The 16,447-nt window shown below is 36.4% G+C and overlaps 1 protein-coding gene across 1 annotated transcript in view; it reads left to right on the forward strand.

Annotated features, from left to right (window-relative positions):
- Positions 1 to 9,977, forward strand: part of LOC106114735 (glutamate receptor ionotropic, kainate 2) — a 31,810-nt gene extending 21,833 nt beyond the window's left edge. The window contains exons 7-20 of the mRNA XM_013308051.1: positions 519 to 572; positions 1,332 to 1,493; positions 2,151 to 2,294; positions 2,986 to 3,198; positions 4,236 to 4,439; positions 4,812 to 4,916; positions 5,475 to 5,611; positions 5,884 to 6,007; positions 6,211 to 6,408; positions 7,289 to 7,489; positions 8,200 to 8,383; positions 9,049 to 9,176; positions 9,440 to 9,547; positions 9,927 to 9,977. Coding sequence (XP_013163505.1) covers positions 519 to 572; positions 1,332 to 1,493; positions 2,151 to 2,294; positions 2,986 to 3,198; positions 4,236 to 4,439; positions 4,812 to 4,916; positions 5,475 to 5,611; positions 5,884 to 6,007; positions 6,211 to 6,408; positions 7,289 to 7,489; positions 8,200 to 8,383; positions 9,049 to 9,176; positions 9,440 to 9,547; positions 9,927 to 9,977 — 2,013 coding nt within the window. The remainder of the gene's footprint in view (positions 1 to 518; positions 573 to 1,331; positions 1,494 to 2,150; positions 2,295 to 2,985; positions 3,199 to 4,235; positions 4,440 to 4,811; positions 4,917 to 5,474; positions 5,612 to 5,883; positions 6,008 to 6,210; positions 6,409 to 7,288; positions 7,490 to 8,199; positions 8,384 to 9,048; positions 9,177 to 9,439; positions 9,548 to 9,926) is intronic.
- Positions 9,978 to 16,447: the final 6,470 nt, after the last annotated feature.

Raw genomic sequence — 16,447 nt, forward strand, 5'->3', positions numbered from 1 at the left:
TCCAGAACTGCTAAATGGATCTCGATGAAATTTGGCATACATGTAGAACATAATCTGGAAGAACACATAGGCTACTTATTCATCATCATCAGCTCACAATACGTCCCCACTGAGGGGCTCGGAGCCTACCCTAAGTTATGTGACTAGGTCATAGTCTATCCTGGCCCAGTGCGGGTTGACTTCACACATATCTTTGAATTACTTCTCAGATAAGTGCAGCATCACGATGTTTTCCTTCACCGTAAGAACATAGGATAAATGTACATATGTAAGTCGGAAATGGAAAAACACATTGGTACATGGCGGGATTCGAACCCAGGACCCCTGAGCCACCAACGCTCTCCGAGGCTACTAATTATGTTTTTTTTTATTCCGTGCGGACAGCTACTTTCAATATGTTTTTTGTTAATTAATTGATAAGCGATTTAGCAATGAAATTAAAATGGAATTGAAAATATCTAGTTGCGCCATCTAGTTGACATTTTTAAAAACTAATTTTAATTAATTTTTGTTCACAGATTCTTCAATTGCAAATGAATAATGAAAACTATCACTACATTTTTACATCTTTTGTAAGTAAAATAAAATAAAATTTATGAATATTTATTAAATTAAAAATATACTAGGGAAAGAGACGGAAGATAGATATTTCTGGATGAAGAATACTTACGCCTACACAGAGTGGGACAAGGACAAACAGATGACGATATAATAATTACGTAAATGTGGGTTTCTGATACCTTTCTGTATGAAATATATCGTTATCTGTGAGAGAACGATAAATTTTAAATGGGGATTTTATTTAGAAACTCATAGTTAATCTTACTAATATAAATGCGAATGTTTAGATCAGTGGTTCTCAAACTTATTTTGTGTACTGCCCACTTTGAGAATAAATATTTTATTAGCGCCCCCATATTTTCACATATTTAAAAACCACTATAACTTCAAATTAAATTAATTATTGTGACCTATATATGTATATTGACGGAGAATTGTAAACGTAACTTTTACTATAACCCGCAACTTGAGACCTGCAGCGCCCACAAGGGGACGTTATCGCACACTTTGGGAAAGACTGGTTTAGATGGATGTTTGTTAAAAGGTATCTTCGTAACGGCTCAACAGATCTTGATGAAATTTGAAATTTGTAGAACATAATCTTGAATACTGAGGGTCTCGTTACCCTAAGTGATGTGACTAGGTCATAGTCACTGGTGCAGTGCGTCACTTCACACATATCTTTGACATTCTTCTTCTGAATATTAATTATGTTTTTTTTAATACGATGCTGACGGAGTCTTATACTATGTTTACATCTTTTTATCTAGGATATGGAGTTATTTGATTTGGAAGATTTTTACTACAATCGAGTTAATATGAGCGGATGGCGACTGGTAGACCGGGATTCAGATAAAGTAAAAGAGGCGTTACAAATCATGCAAAAGTTTCATCCTATTAGTGCTAATATTTTGACGGGAGGACACATTAAGGTGACCTTGACATTTTTTATTTTTAATTTTGTAAACTTCTTTTGTTTCAGTTAAAGAAGGTTGAGGTTCAATTGCCAGAGTTTCTTTTTCTTTTTTTATATTAAGGTGGTAAATGACCAAGTCATCTGTATTCGCTAAAATAGCGAAAAGATCGTTAATAAGACCATAGACATTTGCAATTGTAGATACAACAAGCTATCAGAAGTATAGAGCTTAGTTGGAATGGTACAAGAAATTAACTTTAAATTCTTTTTTTTTAAGGAGGAATTGCCTAGTATATATAATTTTAATTTAGTTCTGTTTGTCCCGATGTTTCTCATCAAATCTTGCAAAGACCACTCGGTTGAGTTGAAATTATGCATACATATGTAAATCACTTGACAATGCAATATTATGGTTATGTTCTGATCAGATGATGGAGCTGGAAGGTCATAACTTTGTAATTATACGACACAACCTCATCGTGTTTGGGCTTTGAATTGACTTAACGAATAGTTTGTCTTTTTTCTTTTATTGCTTTTTTTCGTAGCCTTCTTTTGTTTATATAATTTGCTCATAATGTTTTATAATGATTTTGGCGGAACCTACTTCTTTTTAAGATCGAAAAATTTAATTAAAATAGACCTACTATCCTCACGATGACCATTATGTCTGCAGACTGAACCAGCTCTTCTATACGACGCAGTCCAGATCCTAGCGTTAGGGTTGGCTTCCACTAAAGAAGTGCACACCGCAAACATGTCCTGCGAAAGCGGCATGTCCTGGATACACGGGAAGACGTTGCGAGATAATATTAATAAGGTATATACCAGGACTATTATATCCTAACCTATTATTTCACAATTTGATCCGGGTAAATTACAATTGCTTTTCCGAGACCCTGTCACCGTGATTGTCACTTGATCCTTGTCGGATTGTAAAACCGACAAGACGATCTGAATCGATGGACATAAGTTAAACTAAATGATAGCTCACTAGCGCCCTCATGTCAACGTTAAAATGATCACAGGATCTTTTTTGTACTGTAGCTTTTATGTCTATGTCATAATCAACCTGCCCTTATACCTATAGAGGGTCGGCATAGTATGTACTCCATACATCTCTATCAGCTGGTATATCTGAATCTACTTCTTACGCATATCCTCTTTAACGCAATACATTTTCTTTAGTCTTCTATCTTTGTAGCCATCCACAACCTCATTACTTTTTTGTTTATCATCATCCCTCCGCATAACATGTCCAAACCACGCTAACTTTCCGTTAAATAAGGTCTATTGACTAAGTAGGTTTTATATGTATTCTGACAGAACCAAACGCGACAGCAGCGCCCCTCATCGGTTCAGAAATCTTTGACTATAAAATATAATAGCTTTTTAGCCTTACTGTAATTATGCATCGTATGTCATAAGAACATAGCTTTTATAGTGACAGTTACGACTCAGTTCTAATAGGGTGGGTAATTTAATTCCTCGACTGCAAATCTATCTTCTAGATCCAAGCGCACGGTCTAACAGGACCTATTGAGTTCTCAAACGGCGTCAGGACTAAGTTCAAACTGCAGTTAATGAGGCTGGCGGGAGGTGAGGCGGGTGGTCCGGTGCTCGCCGGCAGCTGGGACCCGGAACAAGGTCTGCAGTTGTCTGACCCGGCGGCATACCGACGTGACCCACCTCCTAATGTCACCCTCACTGTTGTTACTGTTGAGGTATGTTATTCTTATTACTAATTTCGATTCTGCAGATAGAGCGAACTGTCGGCGCACTGTGGACGCCCTCTGCCCCACTACGGGGACATAGGACTTTAAATCAAGTCAAGGCATTCTACTAATTCTAACAGCACACTCTGTGACTTGAAAAAGGCAATTAGTCTTAAGTAATTATACAGGGTGATAATGATGAGTGCAACGGAGTTTCATAAACTTGGTCGAAAATATGACGATTTGGCAACTTACATCTATCATAAGTTGCTTAGTTTTACCGCTAGAGGGCTTTAAAGTTTGCAAATTTTTTTTACATTTAGTCAAATATCTCAAAAAGTATTATCTAGATTTTATTCATATTAATAATACGATTTTGTTTTCATAAACCACAACTTTTTGTGATACAAACCTTTGTCATAACAACTTTTTGTGATACAAACCTTTGTCATAACAACTTTTTGTGATACAAACCTTTGTCATAAAATCTACAGTATGCTCGCAAACACGAATATCGAAACAAAAATCTTACTAATATTATACGGACCCGACAGACGTTGTCCTGTCTACACGTCTTTAATTTGAATAAATTAATATGAAGTTAATATTTGATGAAAATTGTGAATCTAAAACATTTCCAGATCCCCTTGAACACACACAAAAAATTTCATCAAAATCGCTCCAGTCGTTTGAGAGAAGTTCAGTGACATACACACGCACAGAAGAATTATATATATAAAGATACATATGTATGGATGGATGTATGTTTGAAAGTATCTCGAAAACGGCTGTATGGATATGACTGAAATTTTTCATAAATGTAGAACATAGTTTGGAAGAACACACATGCTACTAATTAAGTTTTTTTAATACAGCGCGTACGGAGATGCGGGCGACAAATAGTCAATAATATTTTTTCAACCGGAAATCGCTGCCAACTTTTGTTAGATAGAAACTTTAATTTAAAAGATTTTTATTCTCTGATAAAATTATGATTTGGAACACCCTGTAGTGTTCAGAACCTATTATTCTATTTCCATTTCCAGGAGAAACCATACGTCATGGTGAAGGAAGGTTGGAACCTTCAAGGCAATGCTAGATTTGAAGGTTTCTGTATAGATCTTCTAGCTAGAGTGGCTGCAAGAGCTGGTTTCCATTATACCTTACGTTTAGTTCCTGATAACATGTACGGAGCATGGGACCCTGATACTGGACAGTGGAATGGTATAGTCAGAGAGTTAATGGACAGGGTAAATATTAATATTATATTAAATTACAGTTAAGATAGATGCACGATTTAAAAATATTTCTGGAGACCTAAATCATGTCACGAATTCTAAGGAACGTAATACGTCTTATCCCCTGTCTATTCCACATGGAATACAGTGGAATAGACAGGGGATGAGACGTATAAGATTTTCTTCAATACATCTCGTCCCTAAAAGATGAAGAAAAACACTTCTTTCTCCCAGTTCTATCTTAAAAGGTTTAGAAGCCAATGAAGACTAGAATTGAGGTTCAGAAACAGACATAGACAAATCAGATTAATCTAGTATACGAGTAATTATTATTTAAGGCATGTCTATTGTGTTAAAATATTACTAACTCTACCCTTTTTGCAGAAAGCTGATATCGCAGTAGCCTCTATGACTATTAACTACGCGCGTGAAGCAGTCATAGATTTTACAAAGCCTTTCATGAATCTTGGAATTGGGATTCTGTTTAAGGTAAAATTTGCTTTTATTTGGATTACTGTAAAATATAAAAAAATCATACAATCCGTTTAACATTACGATATATTTAACTAGGAGTTTTCAGAGAATTTGTCCTCGAGTATATATAAAAGAAAGTGGTGTTAGTTACACTATTTATAACTCAAAAACGGCTTTACTGATGTGGTTGAAAATTGTTGAGGAGGTAGCTTAGAGCCAGGAGACGGACACTATTTATTCAATTTTTATTTTATTCTTTCGAATTTATGCCTTGAAGCCTTGAGCTGTTTTTATTAAACTTACTAATATTATAAATGCGAATGTTTAGATGGATGTGATGTGGATGGATGGATGGGTGTTTGAAGATATCTCTAGAACGGCTGAACGGATCTCGATGCAATTTGTTATAGATGTAGAACATAGTTTGAAAGAACACATAGACTACTAATAAAGTTTTTTTTGATCCCGTGCAGACGGAGTCGCGGGCGATAGCTACTATAGCTATATAGAATATCGGTTGTTTTCTTTGATATACCAAGTTTTTATCTACTTTACGCTACGTATAACTTCCAGGTGCCAACGTCTCAGCCGACGCGTCTCTTCAGCTTCCTAAATCCGCTGGCCATAGAAATCTGGTTGTACGTTCTGGCTGCGTACATCCTCGTCTCCTTTACACTCTTCGTTATGGCCAGGTTCTCGCCTTATGAGTGGTGAGTATCCCAAGTCTTTTACCGACCGACAACTGATTCGTTAGAAAATTCAAACGATGATTTCCTATGTTGTTATTGTGAAGGAAAACATGGTGATGCTGCACACATTGAATGTCAAAGATATGTGTGAAGTGACGCACTGGACCAGCATTCACTATGATATAGTCACTTCACTTAGGGTAGACTCTGAGACCTTCAGTGGGGACGTATGAGCTGATGATGAAATGGATTAATTTTAATTGTTACTTTCTTAAACTTCTAATTTCACTCAGGTCTTCAAGTACTCACGTCTGTGGACACGAAACGAAGCTATTAACCAATCAGTTCAGCGTGTGCAACTCTTTCTGGTTCATCACCGGAACCTTCTTGAGGCAGGGATCAGGTCTTAATCCTATGGTAAGTAAAAAATGGTAGATGGCATGCTAATGTCTCTCTAGGAAGCAACTTCACCACACAGAAGACACTTCACTCTTTCTCTCTGTCTAGCTTGGATCCCACAAGGTGATGGGATCAGCTTTCCTAATCCATCTCTTAATAACTTCGTTATTTTAGAGATTTAATCAGTTTCCGGAGTACCTATTGATTTACAATTATTTCAGGCCACATCAACTCGTATAGTTGGAGGTATCTGGTGGTTCTTCACTCTGATCATCTTATCATCGTATACGGCTAACTTGGCTGCCTTCCTGACAGTGGAGAGGACAGTACTGCCGATACAGAGTGCGGCTGACCTGGCCGCGCAGAACCATGTTCAGTACGGAACACTTAATGGAGGGTCTACTATGACGTTCTTTAGGGTAAAAGACCAAAACTTTACTAAATTAAAAGAGATTTCTAGAAAGATGGAGCATTCTTCTTTAACTAGTGTAGATAGAATTGGATGTTCCATCTCCTCTCAGTAGTAGATCATACATTTTGCAGTACAATCATATCTCATTCGGACTGTTAAATTATTAAAACTTTCGTGAGACATTATACTAAACTGATATAAAAAACGACTAAGCACTTACGTATATTCGTCCGGTGGCGGCACCGACTAGTTTCGAGCACATCGGGGTCCCTTCATCAGGATGTATGGTACTGTGGTATTATTTCGCGGACAAGACCCTCAGCTCACTGCGCGCCTGCGCTCTTAGGGCGCGTCTTGAGGGGGTCTTAACATCGTCGAAGACGACGGCGCACCCCGCGCCCCTGCCTCCTCAAGACGCGCCCTAAGAGCGCAGGCGCGCAGTGAGCTGAGGGTCTTGTCCGCGAAATAATACCACAGTACCATACATCCTGATGAAGGGCCCCCGATGTGCTCGAAACTAGTCGGTGCCGCCACCGGACGAGTATACGTGAGTGTTTAGCCGTTTTTATATCATTCGGACTGGTTGTTGAAACATGATGCAACCGGCTTTTGCGAAGAAATTTAACATTCCCATCATTAGAGACATAAGTATGTGAGCTAAGAAAAAACTCTATATCTAGTAGTATAGTGTATTTGCATTGCTGATAATGAAAAAACAATTTTTTAAACTCTTGTCTCTGTATATCTGTCCGCAAGGCCGCGTTTGTTCCGAATAATCTCCAGAACGAGTGGACCGATTTTGACGAGACTTTGACTGGAAGATAGCTGATAAACACGGGAATATTATAGATTACTATTTTTTTTTAATTCTGCGGTTTCATTCTCAGGATTCCAATATAGATATTTATCAGAAAATGTGGCAACACATGTCTACTGCGTCGCCACCTTCTTTGGTGTCATCATACGAGGAGGGCGTGAGGAGGGTCCTGGCGGGGAACTATGCGTTTCTCATGGAGTCTACAATGCTAGACCACAGGGTGCAGAGGGATTGTAATCTGACGCAGATCGGTGGACTCCTGGATTCTAAGGTAAGGACTCTATAAAAATTTGATAAGTTACAATAGAGAACTAAAACGTAAAGTTTTTTTTTACTATCATAAAGTGGCACACGAGCGAGCGGTCACCTGAAATCGCTGAAATAGCGAAGTGACCGTTGCCCATAGACATAGGTAATGGCATACGCGTTGCCTACCTTTGCCGACGGAAGATGAACGACGGATGCACAGAATGAAAATATCTTCCTTTTCCATGCATCCTCTCATCCAGAAAGTCCACTTTCACTTCCCATCTTTTCCTTATAAGAAAAAGTGTGGGAAGGTAAAGAGGAGTAAATAAGTCCTCCGGGACGCACACTCATCAGACTTGAGGCGTGTCTTCTGTGTGGTCGTGGTATTTCACCGGACGAGTCGGGACAATTCGTGCGAACATGTTAAAGCTCGCTCTACCACTGTGAATTTTCAAAAAGAACACATCTATGATTCACTATTCTAAAGAGAAAAAATAATTTTCTAATGTGTTTTTCTTACTAATATTAGTACCTGGTGTAAAAATCGTGATGCTGCACATATCTGTGAAGAGATTCAAAGATATGTGTGAAGTCAACCCGCACTTGGCGCAGCATTGACTATGACCTAGTCACATAACTTAGGGTAGGCTCCGAGCTCATTGGGGATGTATAGTGAGCTGATGATGAAGTATGATTGTGAATAAAAAAGAATCGTATTCTTCTTTCCTCAAGGGTTACGGTATAGCGACATGGAAAGGCAGTCCTTGGCGTGATAGGATATCTCTAGCGATCCTGGATCTACAGGAGAAGGGAGTTATACAGATTCTATACGACAAATGGTGGAAGAACACCGGAGATGTGTGCAATAGAGACGGCAAAGATAGCAAGGCGAATCCACTGGGAGTGCAGAATATTGGTAAGAACAAATAAGTCAATTTTAAATAGTTTATTTACCCTCCTTTTAATGTTAAAAGTACTACAAAATCCATCTCAGCAGGGCCGTTTTAATAATGTAGGGCGACAAAGAACGAAAAGGAATGGCGCCTTTAAAATTGTTACGTCGTTTAGCGCCTTTTACAATATGATGAATACAGCCCTGTTTATCGGACTGTAGCTTCCTTGGGGGTTAGAAAAAGTGCATTCGCTCAAGCGATTTAATAACGAACTGACAATAACTTTCGATAAGTCACGTACTTGTTCTGTCCAGTTCAATGACAAATACAATTATTAAGTTCGCTATGAAATCGCTTCTGACCGAATGCTCTGACTAGACTAGTATTTCCCAAAGTGTACGATAACGCCCCCTTGTGGGCGCTACAGGTCTTAAGTTGCGGGTTATAGTAAAAGTTACGTTTACAATTCTCCGTTAATATACATATATAGGTCACAATAATTAACTAATTTAATTTGAAGTTATAGTGGTTTTTAAATATGTGAAAATATATAAAAAATATTTATTCGCAAAGTGGGCAGTAGACAAAATAAGTTTGGGAACCACTGGTCTAGACCATTCTTGTACATACATATACTTTATACACTTAAGTAAGTATTTAAACTTAAATTAAATTTGTTTAACTTTAGGTGGTGTATTCGTAACGTTACTCTGTGGTCTAGCGCTGGCAATTGTGGTCGCTATACTGGAGTTTTGCTGGAATACGAAGAAGAATGCATCTCATGGACGACAATCGTTGTGCAGTGAGATGGGGCAGGTGAGTTATCACCTAATTATTAATACAAATATATTCTCATATGATTCTCTTTGGATAAAATAGGATAGAAACATGTTTTTGTATGTTTATTAAGGCTTAAACATTATTTTCCAGCTTTATTGAACCATTTTTGTTGTATAAATTAATGACAACGCCATCTAGGGAGAAACTAAACAAACCTATTTTAAATATGTTTTTATTAATATAAAACAACGCCATCTAGTGAAATATAAACCCAACTTTTTTTAATTGAAATGTTCTAGGAACTAAGAACAGCAATGCGTGGTGGTTCCTCTCGTACTGTACTCCGGCCTGGCTGTTCTAGATGCTCACCAGCCACACATGTCCCTCCTGCACCTTCTAGATATGAGGTTTGTTGATGTTACGTCACTCAGTGGTATGACACGCAGTTCATAAAACTATGATTCTAATGTTCGAAATATGAGGTACTAGCTGTCTCCCGCGACTCCGTCTGCGCGGAATTAAAAACCTTATAAAGTAGTCTATGTATTCCAGACTATGTTCTACATCTATTCCAAATTTCAGCGAGATCAATGAAGCTGTTCTGGAGATACCTTGAAACAAACATCCATCCAAACATTCGCATAATATTAGTAAGATTTAATACTAAAAAGGATGTACAGAAAATACATACAAGTTCATTTTAGACTGGTTACTTCATTTTGAAAGGCCATCTAACACTGGTTTGATTCTTATATCTATTTTAATCCAGTATTTGTTGCTCTCCAGATGCCGGACGCGTCCAGCACTGTAGAACTAAAGGAGTTGCGGTGGTCGTAGCGCGGGGCGCGCGGGCCCGCATCCGCGCCCGCATCGCCCGCGCCCCGCGCCCGCCCGCACCCCGCGCACGCCCCGCACACCCCGCACGCCCCGCGTTTACATCGCTACAGGCATTATAGTAAGATTAATAATCTACTTGTTCTAAGTTCTAACTATAGACTAAAAGTTCAAGCTGTATATTAAATTATAATTAAAAAAATATATTTCAGATTCCGCAGGAACTTTAAGACGGACCACATCTTACGTACTCAAAGAACCAAGAGAACAGAAGAAACACGTGCAAATAGTAGCGTAGAAAATCCCTAAAATCAGTGCTCGAACATTTATTATCTATGTAACATTACTCTATGACAATTTATCATTAACCTCTATTAAATGGATAGGCTAAAAGTCAAGGTATTTTGTGCCTATTTGATTCCCATCATTTTTGCACTGATGGTTTCTATTGTTAATTGTTGTGAATATTCGAATTAATAATAGAGATAAAAATTATTTGTCAGGAATTATTAACAAGTACGTTTAAATCGGAACATAGCAAAAGCTGTAATTTCAAAGCAACCTATCCATTTATAGAGGTCAGTGCGTTTTATCGCCGCCATTTTACGCGTCATCAAATTTTGACAGTTAACTATTGAAATTAGAAAAATAAATTGTAAACAGTGTTTTATTTTGACTTTAATAATAATTGTAGTTTAATTCGAAGACACGTAAAATGTAATGGCGCAAGACTTTAAACCAAAGGCTGTTACAAATAAGATACGTCACAGAAAAAAAGACGTTTTGATAAAAATATACTTACTGTGAGTGTAAAATTATCTTTCCTATAAACAAATAAGCCTTAAGATACTTAAATTGTACAAAATAAATGCTCAGTAATTAATAATTAAACATTAAAGTTAGTTAACCCGTTTTGCCAGTAACGAACAACGAAATATTTTTGACATTTAAAAACGGCCTAATATTAGGTTTTTAAATCGAAATTTTAACCTAATTAAATCTGATTTATCAATAATAAAAGCAATCGAAAAACAAATCGATTGATTTTTATACAATTCTCAAACATAATACTAATATTATAAATGCGAAATTAGATGTATGTTTGTTAGAAATCTCCAGAACGGCTGAACGGATCTCGCTGAGTCATAGATGTAGAACATATTCTAAAAGAACACAGGCAAATAGTCGGATGACGGAGTCGCGGGTGACAGTTGACACAAAATAATTTCAGTTTGAATTTTAAGTTCGCGTAATAATTAATCTGTTCTGTTTAATACCAAAATAACTGTCAAAACGGGTCTTAAAATAATTGGAAGAATTCTATTTTGTTTAATAATTAATGATAACAATTGAATTAAATATTATACTTCAAGTAAATTGTAGATTTTTCTTTGTAATATGTTTTATTTAGAGTGAAAGATGATTAGATTAAGCAGTTACGGTGTGTTCGTTTTTTTTAGTTAACATTTGAGGTTAGAAATTAAATAATTACAAATTAATTGTGTTCTATATTAGTGTAGTTGTAAATATATTAAGATTTACATATGTGTTTTGATGGAAATGACGTTGGAAAATTTTATTGTGATGTGAAAATGTAAGTTATAAATAATATTTCTAATACTATTATATTACATTGTGGCGTTTTATTGGATTTTTTGACAATTTCAAACTATAGCAGACTTTTTAAAATTAAAAAAAAAAAGATCTTGTTCACATTTTAGTGTTTTAATCACTAATAAATGTACAAGATAAAAATTTAACGTCCTGTATAATGTCAAATCAATGTCATCGGTACTATCACAAATAAAAGTGTTATTGTTTTTTTTTTTTTTTTTTTAATTTCTTCAGTTTGTTAGTAAATGTACAATTGTTTAATACTTCAAAATGACTAACTTAAATACGACAGTTCATATGTTAGAGTTAATTTTTTTTATTATATAATTTGTGTCTTAAATAAGTTCACGGGAAGTATCGTGTAGGTTTTGATTCCCTTGCGAATGTCGAAAATTTGCGTAAATTTGCGACATAAACGGTTGTATCTTTTGATCGGGTTCGCTGAGAAGTTTTATATTTTCACAGAACCTAGCGATCGCAGAACTGAACATTTGATATAAATTCCAGCTTGATACCTTAACGCGTTTTTGAGAAAAAGTGTCTTGACAGACGGACGGACAACAAAGTGATCCTATAAGGGTTCCGTTTTTTGTCTTTCGAGGTACGGAACCCAAAAAAACTACGAAGGAAATTAACATTTTCATTCTCTTGTATAACAATTTCTCTTAGAAGGTAATAATTCAGCATGATAAGACTAATTCGACATTTAAAATTAATTTTTTTTCTCGAAAAATTAAAAAAAAATCCAGTAAAGTGCCATAAAAACTTTGTCGTGTGTAAAAATGTGTGTATATTATGTACATTGGTTTTGTTTCTACTCTAGAATGTTCTAGAACTAATCTTTGTGCCTCTAAACCTAGTCTACATAGTTCTAGAACTTATTTACTTATTAATTTATTATAGTAATCGGTGACGCCTAAAAAATATATCTGTTTTTTTTTATTATATCATAACATGGCAAAGGAGCTGATGACCGTTGCCTATAGACATACGCAATTGCATATGCGTTGCCTACCTTTAATCGACGGAGGAGAGGATGCACAGAACGAAAATATTTTCCCTTTCCATGCATCCTCTCATCCGGAAAGTCCACTTCCACTTACCAACTTTTCCTTATAAGAAAAATAGTGGGAAGGGAAAAAAGACTACATTAGTCCTCCGGGACGAACACTCATCAGACGCGGAAATGCTTCCACTTGACGCGTGTCTTCTGTGTGGTCGTGGTATATCACCGGGTCAAGGCAATTCGTGCGAAGATGTTAAAATGTTTCTACCACTGTTAAAGGAGTAATGTTTGTTTCTACATATTTTCATCCCCTATTTTAGACATTTAGGGGTTGATTTTAGGAAAAACTTGTCATAATACTCATAAATATTAAGTTTTTCACCTTAAAAAATATTTTATAATATTGTATCGTATCAATGTTATTATTTTTTTTCTAAATTCTTGAAAATGTTTGTGTATTTGTTATGTTTTTTCTATTTTCACGTTTGTGTGTTGATGTTAGGGTGTGTTTAAACGATAATTTATTAAATAAAATAACGTTATTATGAAAAGTAATTGATTTTTATTGTGTCCCAAGTAGCGCCATCTATGAGTGGAAAGTTAAAACAAAGTTTTAGATATTCATTTTTACTCCAATTAAGGATGCATCGATATAACAATAAACATAATTGCACAGATTAATAATAATAATTAAAAATTCAGAGAAGAATATATTAATTTGTTCTGAAGAATCTATTTTTGAATCTTCTCAAATCGCCCGAGTACCTTTTAGTTGGTAGAATTTGATATTTCAATAGATTCGGCGTCAAGTCCTGTAACAAATGTTTTTAATTCTTTACAAAAAAATCTTATTTAGTATAACTTTTTGTTAAAAAAAAACGTAAAGTAAATTGGGTATTAAAATGAAAATAAGTTAACTAGCGCCATCTATTGGCGGATGGAAAATATTTTTGGTGCTATAATGACACTTTTCATTAATAGATGTCGCTTTACAAATTTTGTAAAATTCAAATCGCGATGTTGAAAATCTTTCGCAGGGGATGAGGTTCGCGTGCCGCGACTGTGAATTCATACTTACCTGGCGTAGGGGTTACCGTGATCACGAAGGCGGTTCCCCCAGGGCGAGGCCCCTCCATTGCACTGCGGTTGGGTTGACCCCTGCGATTATCCCTAATGCGGATAACTCGGACGCGTAATTTTTGGTAGTGGGGACTGCGTACGCGCCGTCCCCCCATTAAATCTCACTCATATTATAGACACGAATGTCTGGATGTTTGTTTGAAATTCATGCAAACATCCATACATTCCTTTGAAGGTATCTCCAGAACGGGTGAACAGATCTCGATGAAATTTGGCATACATATAGAACATAGTCTCGAAGATCACAGACTGCTAATTATGTCTTCCTAATTCCGTGTGGACGGAGTCGCGGACAACAGTTATATTACTTCTAAATAAAACTGTTTTCGTAGGAAGTCACTACTTACGTAAACATACTGTAACATGTTTTAGAAAGTAACATAAATTGCTGGCTTGAGCATTCTAAAGGCATTTCTAATTTTTCCATTCTTAAAATGCGTACGTCTATGTGAGCTGATGCTGATGTTGTTTAGGGGAGACTGGATGACAACGAAGTATACTAAATAAAATCTTACCTCTACATCATTTCTTACATTCTCCAAAGGGTCTATAGTCCGTCTCCTATCAGGCCTAGGGTCTCGAGGCTGCGGAGACCTGTCATCATCATCTCCACCCTCGGAACTGTCGCCATGGGTACCAGATTGTTTTTGTACCACTATGCAACTGTGAAATAAAATAAATTGTAATCAAACGAAGAGAATCAGTTTTTAGGTCAATGTTTCGCCCTGGGCCGATTTTGGTATTTCCGGCGTCCTGGGCGAGATTTTTGAGGCACCCCTTTTTTCGCATCGAGGGGAAATCTTCCAATGATATTGTTTCTTGGGGGGAGGGGAACAGGGGTTGTATATCCTACTCTGAAGACTGCGGCGCGCCCTTGTGCCCGGCGGCCTTGTCAGTCGCTCCAGTTCTACTATAACGGCGACGGAATGCAATATTTACCGTTTATTACGCGAAACTCCGAACACATCTGAAAGGTAAAATATTCGCATACTGGTATTAAAGTCCTGACTAAGGATAAAATAATTTAAATATGATGTAGTTAGTTTTATACAATTAGGAAGAGAAATACTTTGAGATAAGACGAAAATAAATGGTTATCAACTACGTTTTCATATTTGCACAAAAGATGGCGTTGTTCGAAATTCGCATTAAAATACTTACGACTCCCAAATAACAGGAATATTAGCAGCAAAGTTTTATAACTAAACATTTTTTGTTAGAAAATAAAACATATGTTAAATATTTAAAAAAAAATCGTATTTATATTCTATCACAAGAATATTGCAACATAGATTATTCATAGTCTTTATTAAAATGTATGTTTGTTTGTATTATATTTAAATCCAGATTTCCCATCATCATACAAACTTATCTCTATAGACCAGTCTTTCCCAAAGTGTGCGATAACGCCCCCTTGTGGGCGCTGCAGGTCTCAAGTTGCGGGTTATAGTAAAAGTTTCCTTTACAATTCTCCGTTAATATACATATATAGGTCACAATAATTAATTTAATTTAATTTGAAGTTATAGTGGTTTTTAAATATGTGAAAATATGGTGGCGCTAAAAATAATATTTATTCTCAAAGTGGGCAGTAGACAAAATAAGTTTGGGAACCACTGCTATAGAGGGTCGGCATATGTACTCCATACATCTCTTTCAGCTAGTATATCTGAATCCACTTCTTACGCATATCCTCTTTCACACAATAGGTCTTTAAATTACTTGAGGTGTTTAAGGGGGGAGGTCGAGTCAAATCTCATCTAATCTTACGTTGGAGAGAGGAGATCTGGGCAAATATCACGCAATTTTTTTTCTGATTGAAAAAAAAAGCACGAAGCATTTTTTTGCTTTTATCAATAACAATCCAACGCGTTTACGTAAGAAACTGACATTTTGAAAAATCTCACGTGAGATTGGGGGATGGGGAAGAGGTTGAATAAAATCTCACGACATCTCACCAGGGGGAGAGGGAGTTGCAGAAAATTAAAAAAGACCTCACGTTATTTATGAACGCCATGCTTTCTTTGGTCTACCTTTGTAGCCATTCACATTCAATTGCACAGGAAAAATATAATAAAAACATAAGCAGTGTCGCGTGCAACAGCTAATATATTGAAAAACATAATATTTATTATGCGGGTTCAATTATATCACGAAAAATAATACGAATATAAAAATATCAGGGCCTTAGTGATAGCTAAATTAGATATAACTAATTTCAAATATCTTAGCTGCTGTAGGTCATGCGCGCTGCACTATGCCCTCCCCACTCAGTATACTACGGCCTGCTATAACTAAAATTGTTTCATCATCATCAGCTCACTATATGTCCCCACCGAAGGGCTCGGAGGCTACCCTAAGTTATGTGACTAGGTCATAGTCAACCATGCTGGCCCAGTGCGGGTTGGTTTGGGGTGGTCCTGATCTACACAGGTAGCCAGTTTTTGAGGAGCTGGTCTTAATTCCTCAACAGTATGTCCTATACCCTAACACTAAAGACAACTTGACTGTGTTCGAAAAACTATTCTGAAACTGAAAAAATTGTTTACTGAGCAACAATTTGCGTATAGAGCCGTCAAGATATACGAAATGTATTGTAGTAAGTTGGCACATAGCGTTAAAGAGAACTAATGTTATCCACGTGCCAACTCAAATGCTAAATACTACTAATTTTTAAATAACTTTTTCTATCATCGTTTCAATGTTTGTAAGA

The sequence above is a fragment of the Papilio xuthus genome, unplaced genomic scaffold, assembly GCF_000836235.2.
Source record: "Papilio xuthus unplaced genomic scaffold, Pxut_1.1 DF829660.1, whole genome shotgun sequence".
Taxonomy (NCBI): Eukaryota; Metazoa; Arthropoda; class Insecta; order Lepidoptera; family Papilionidae; genus Papilio; species Papilio xuthus.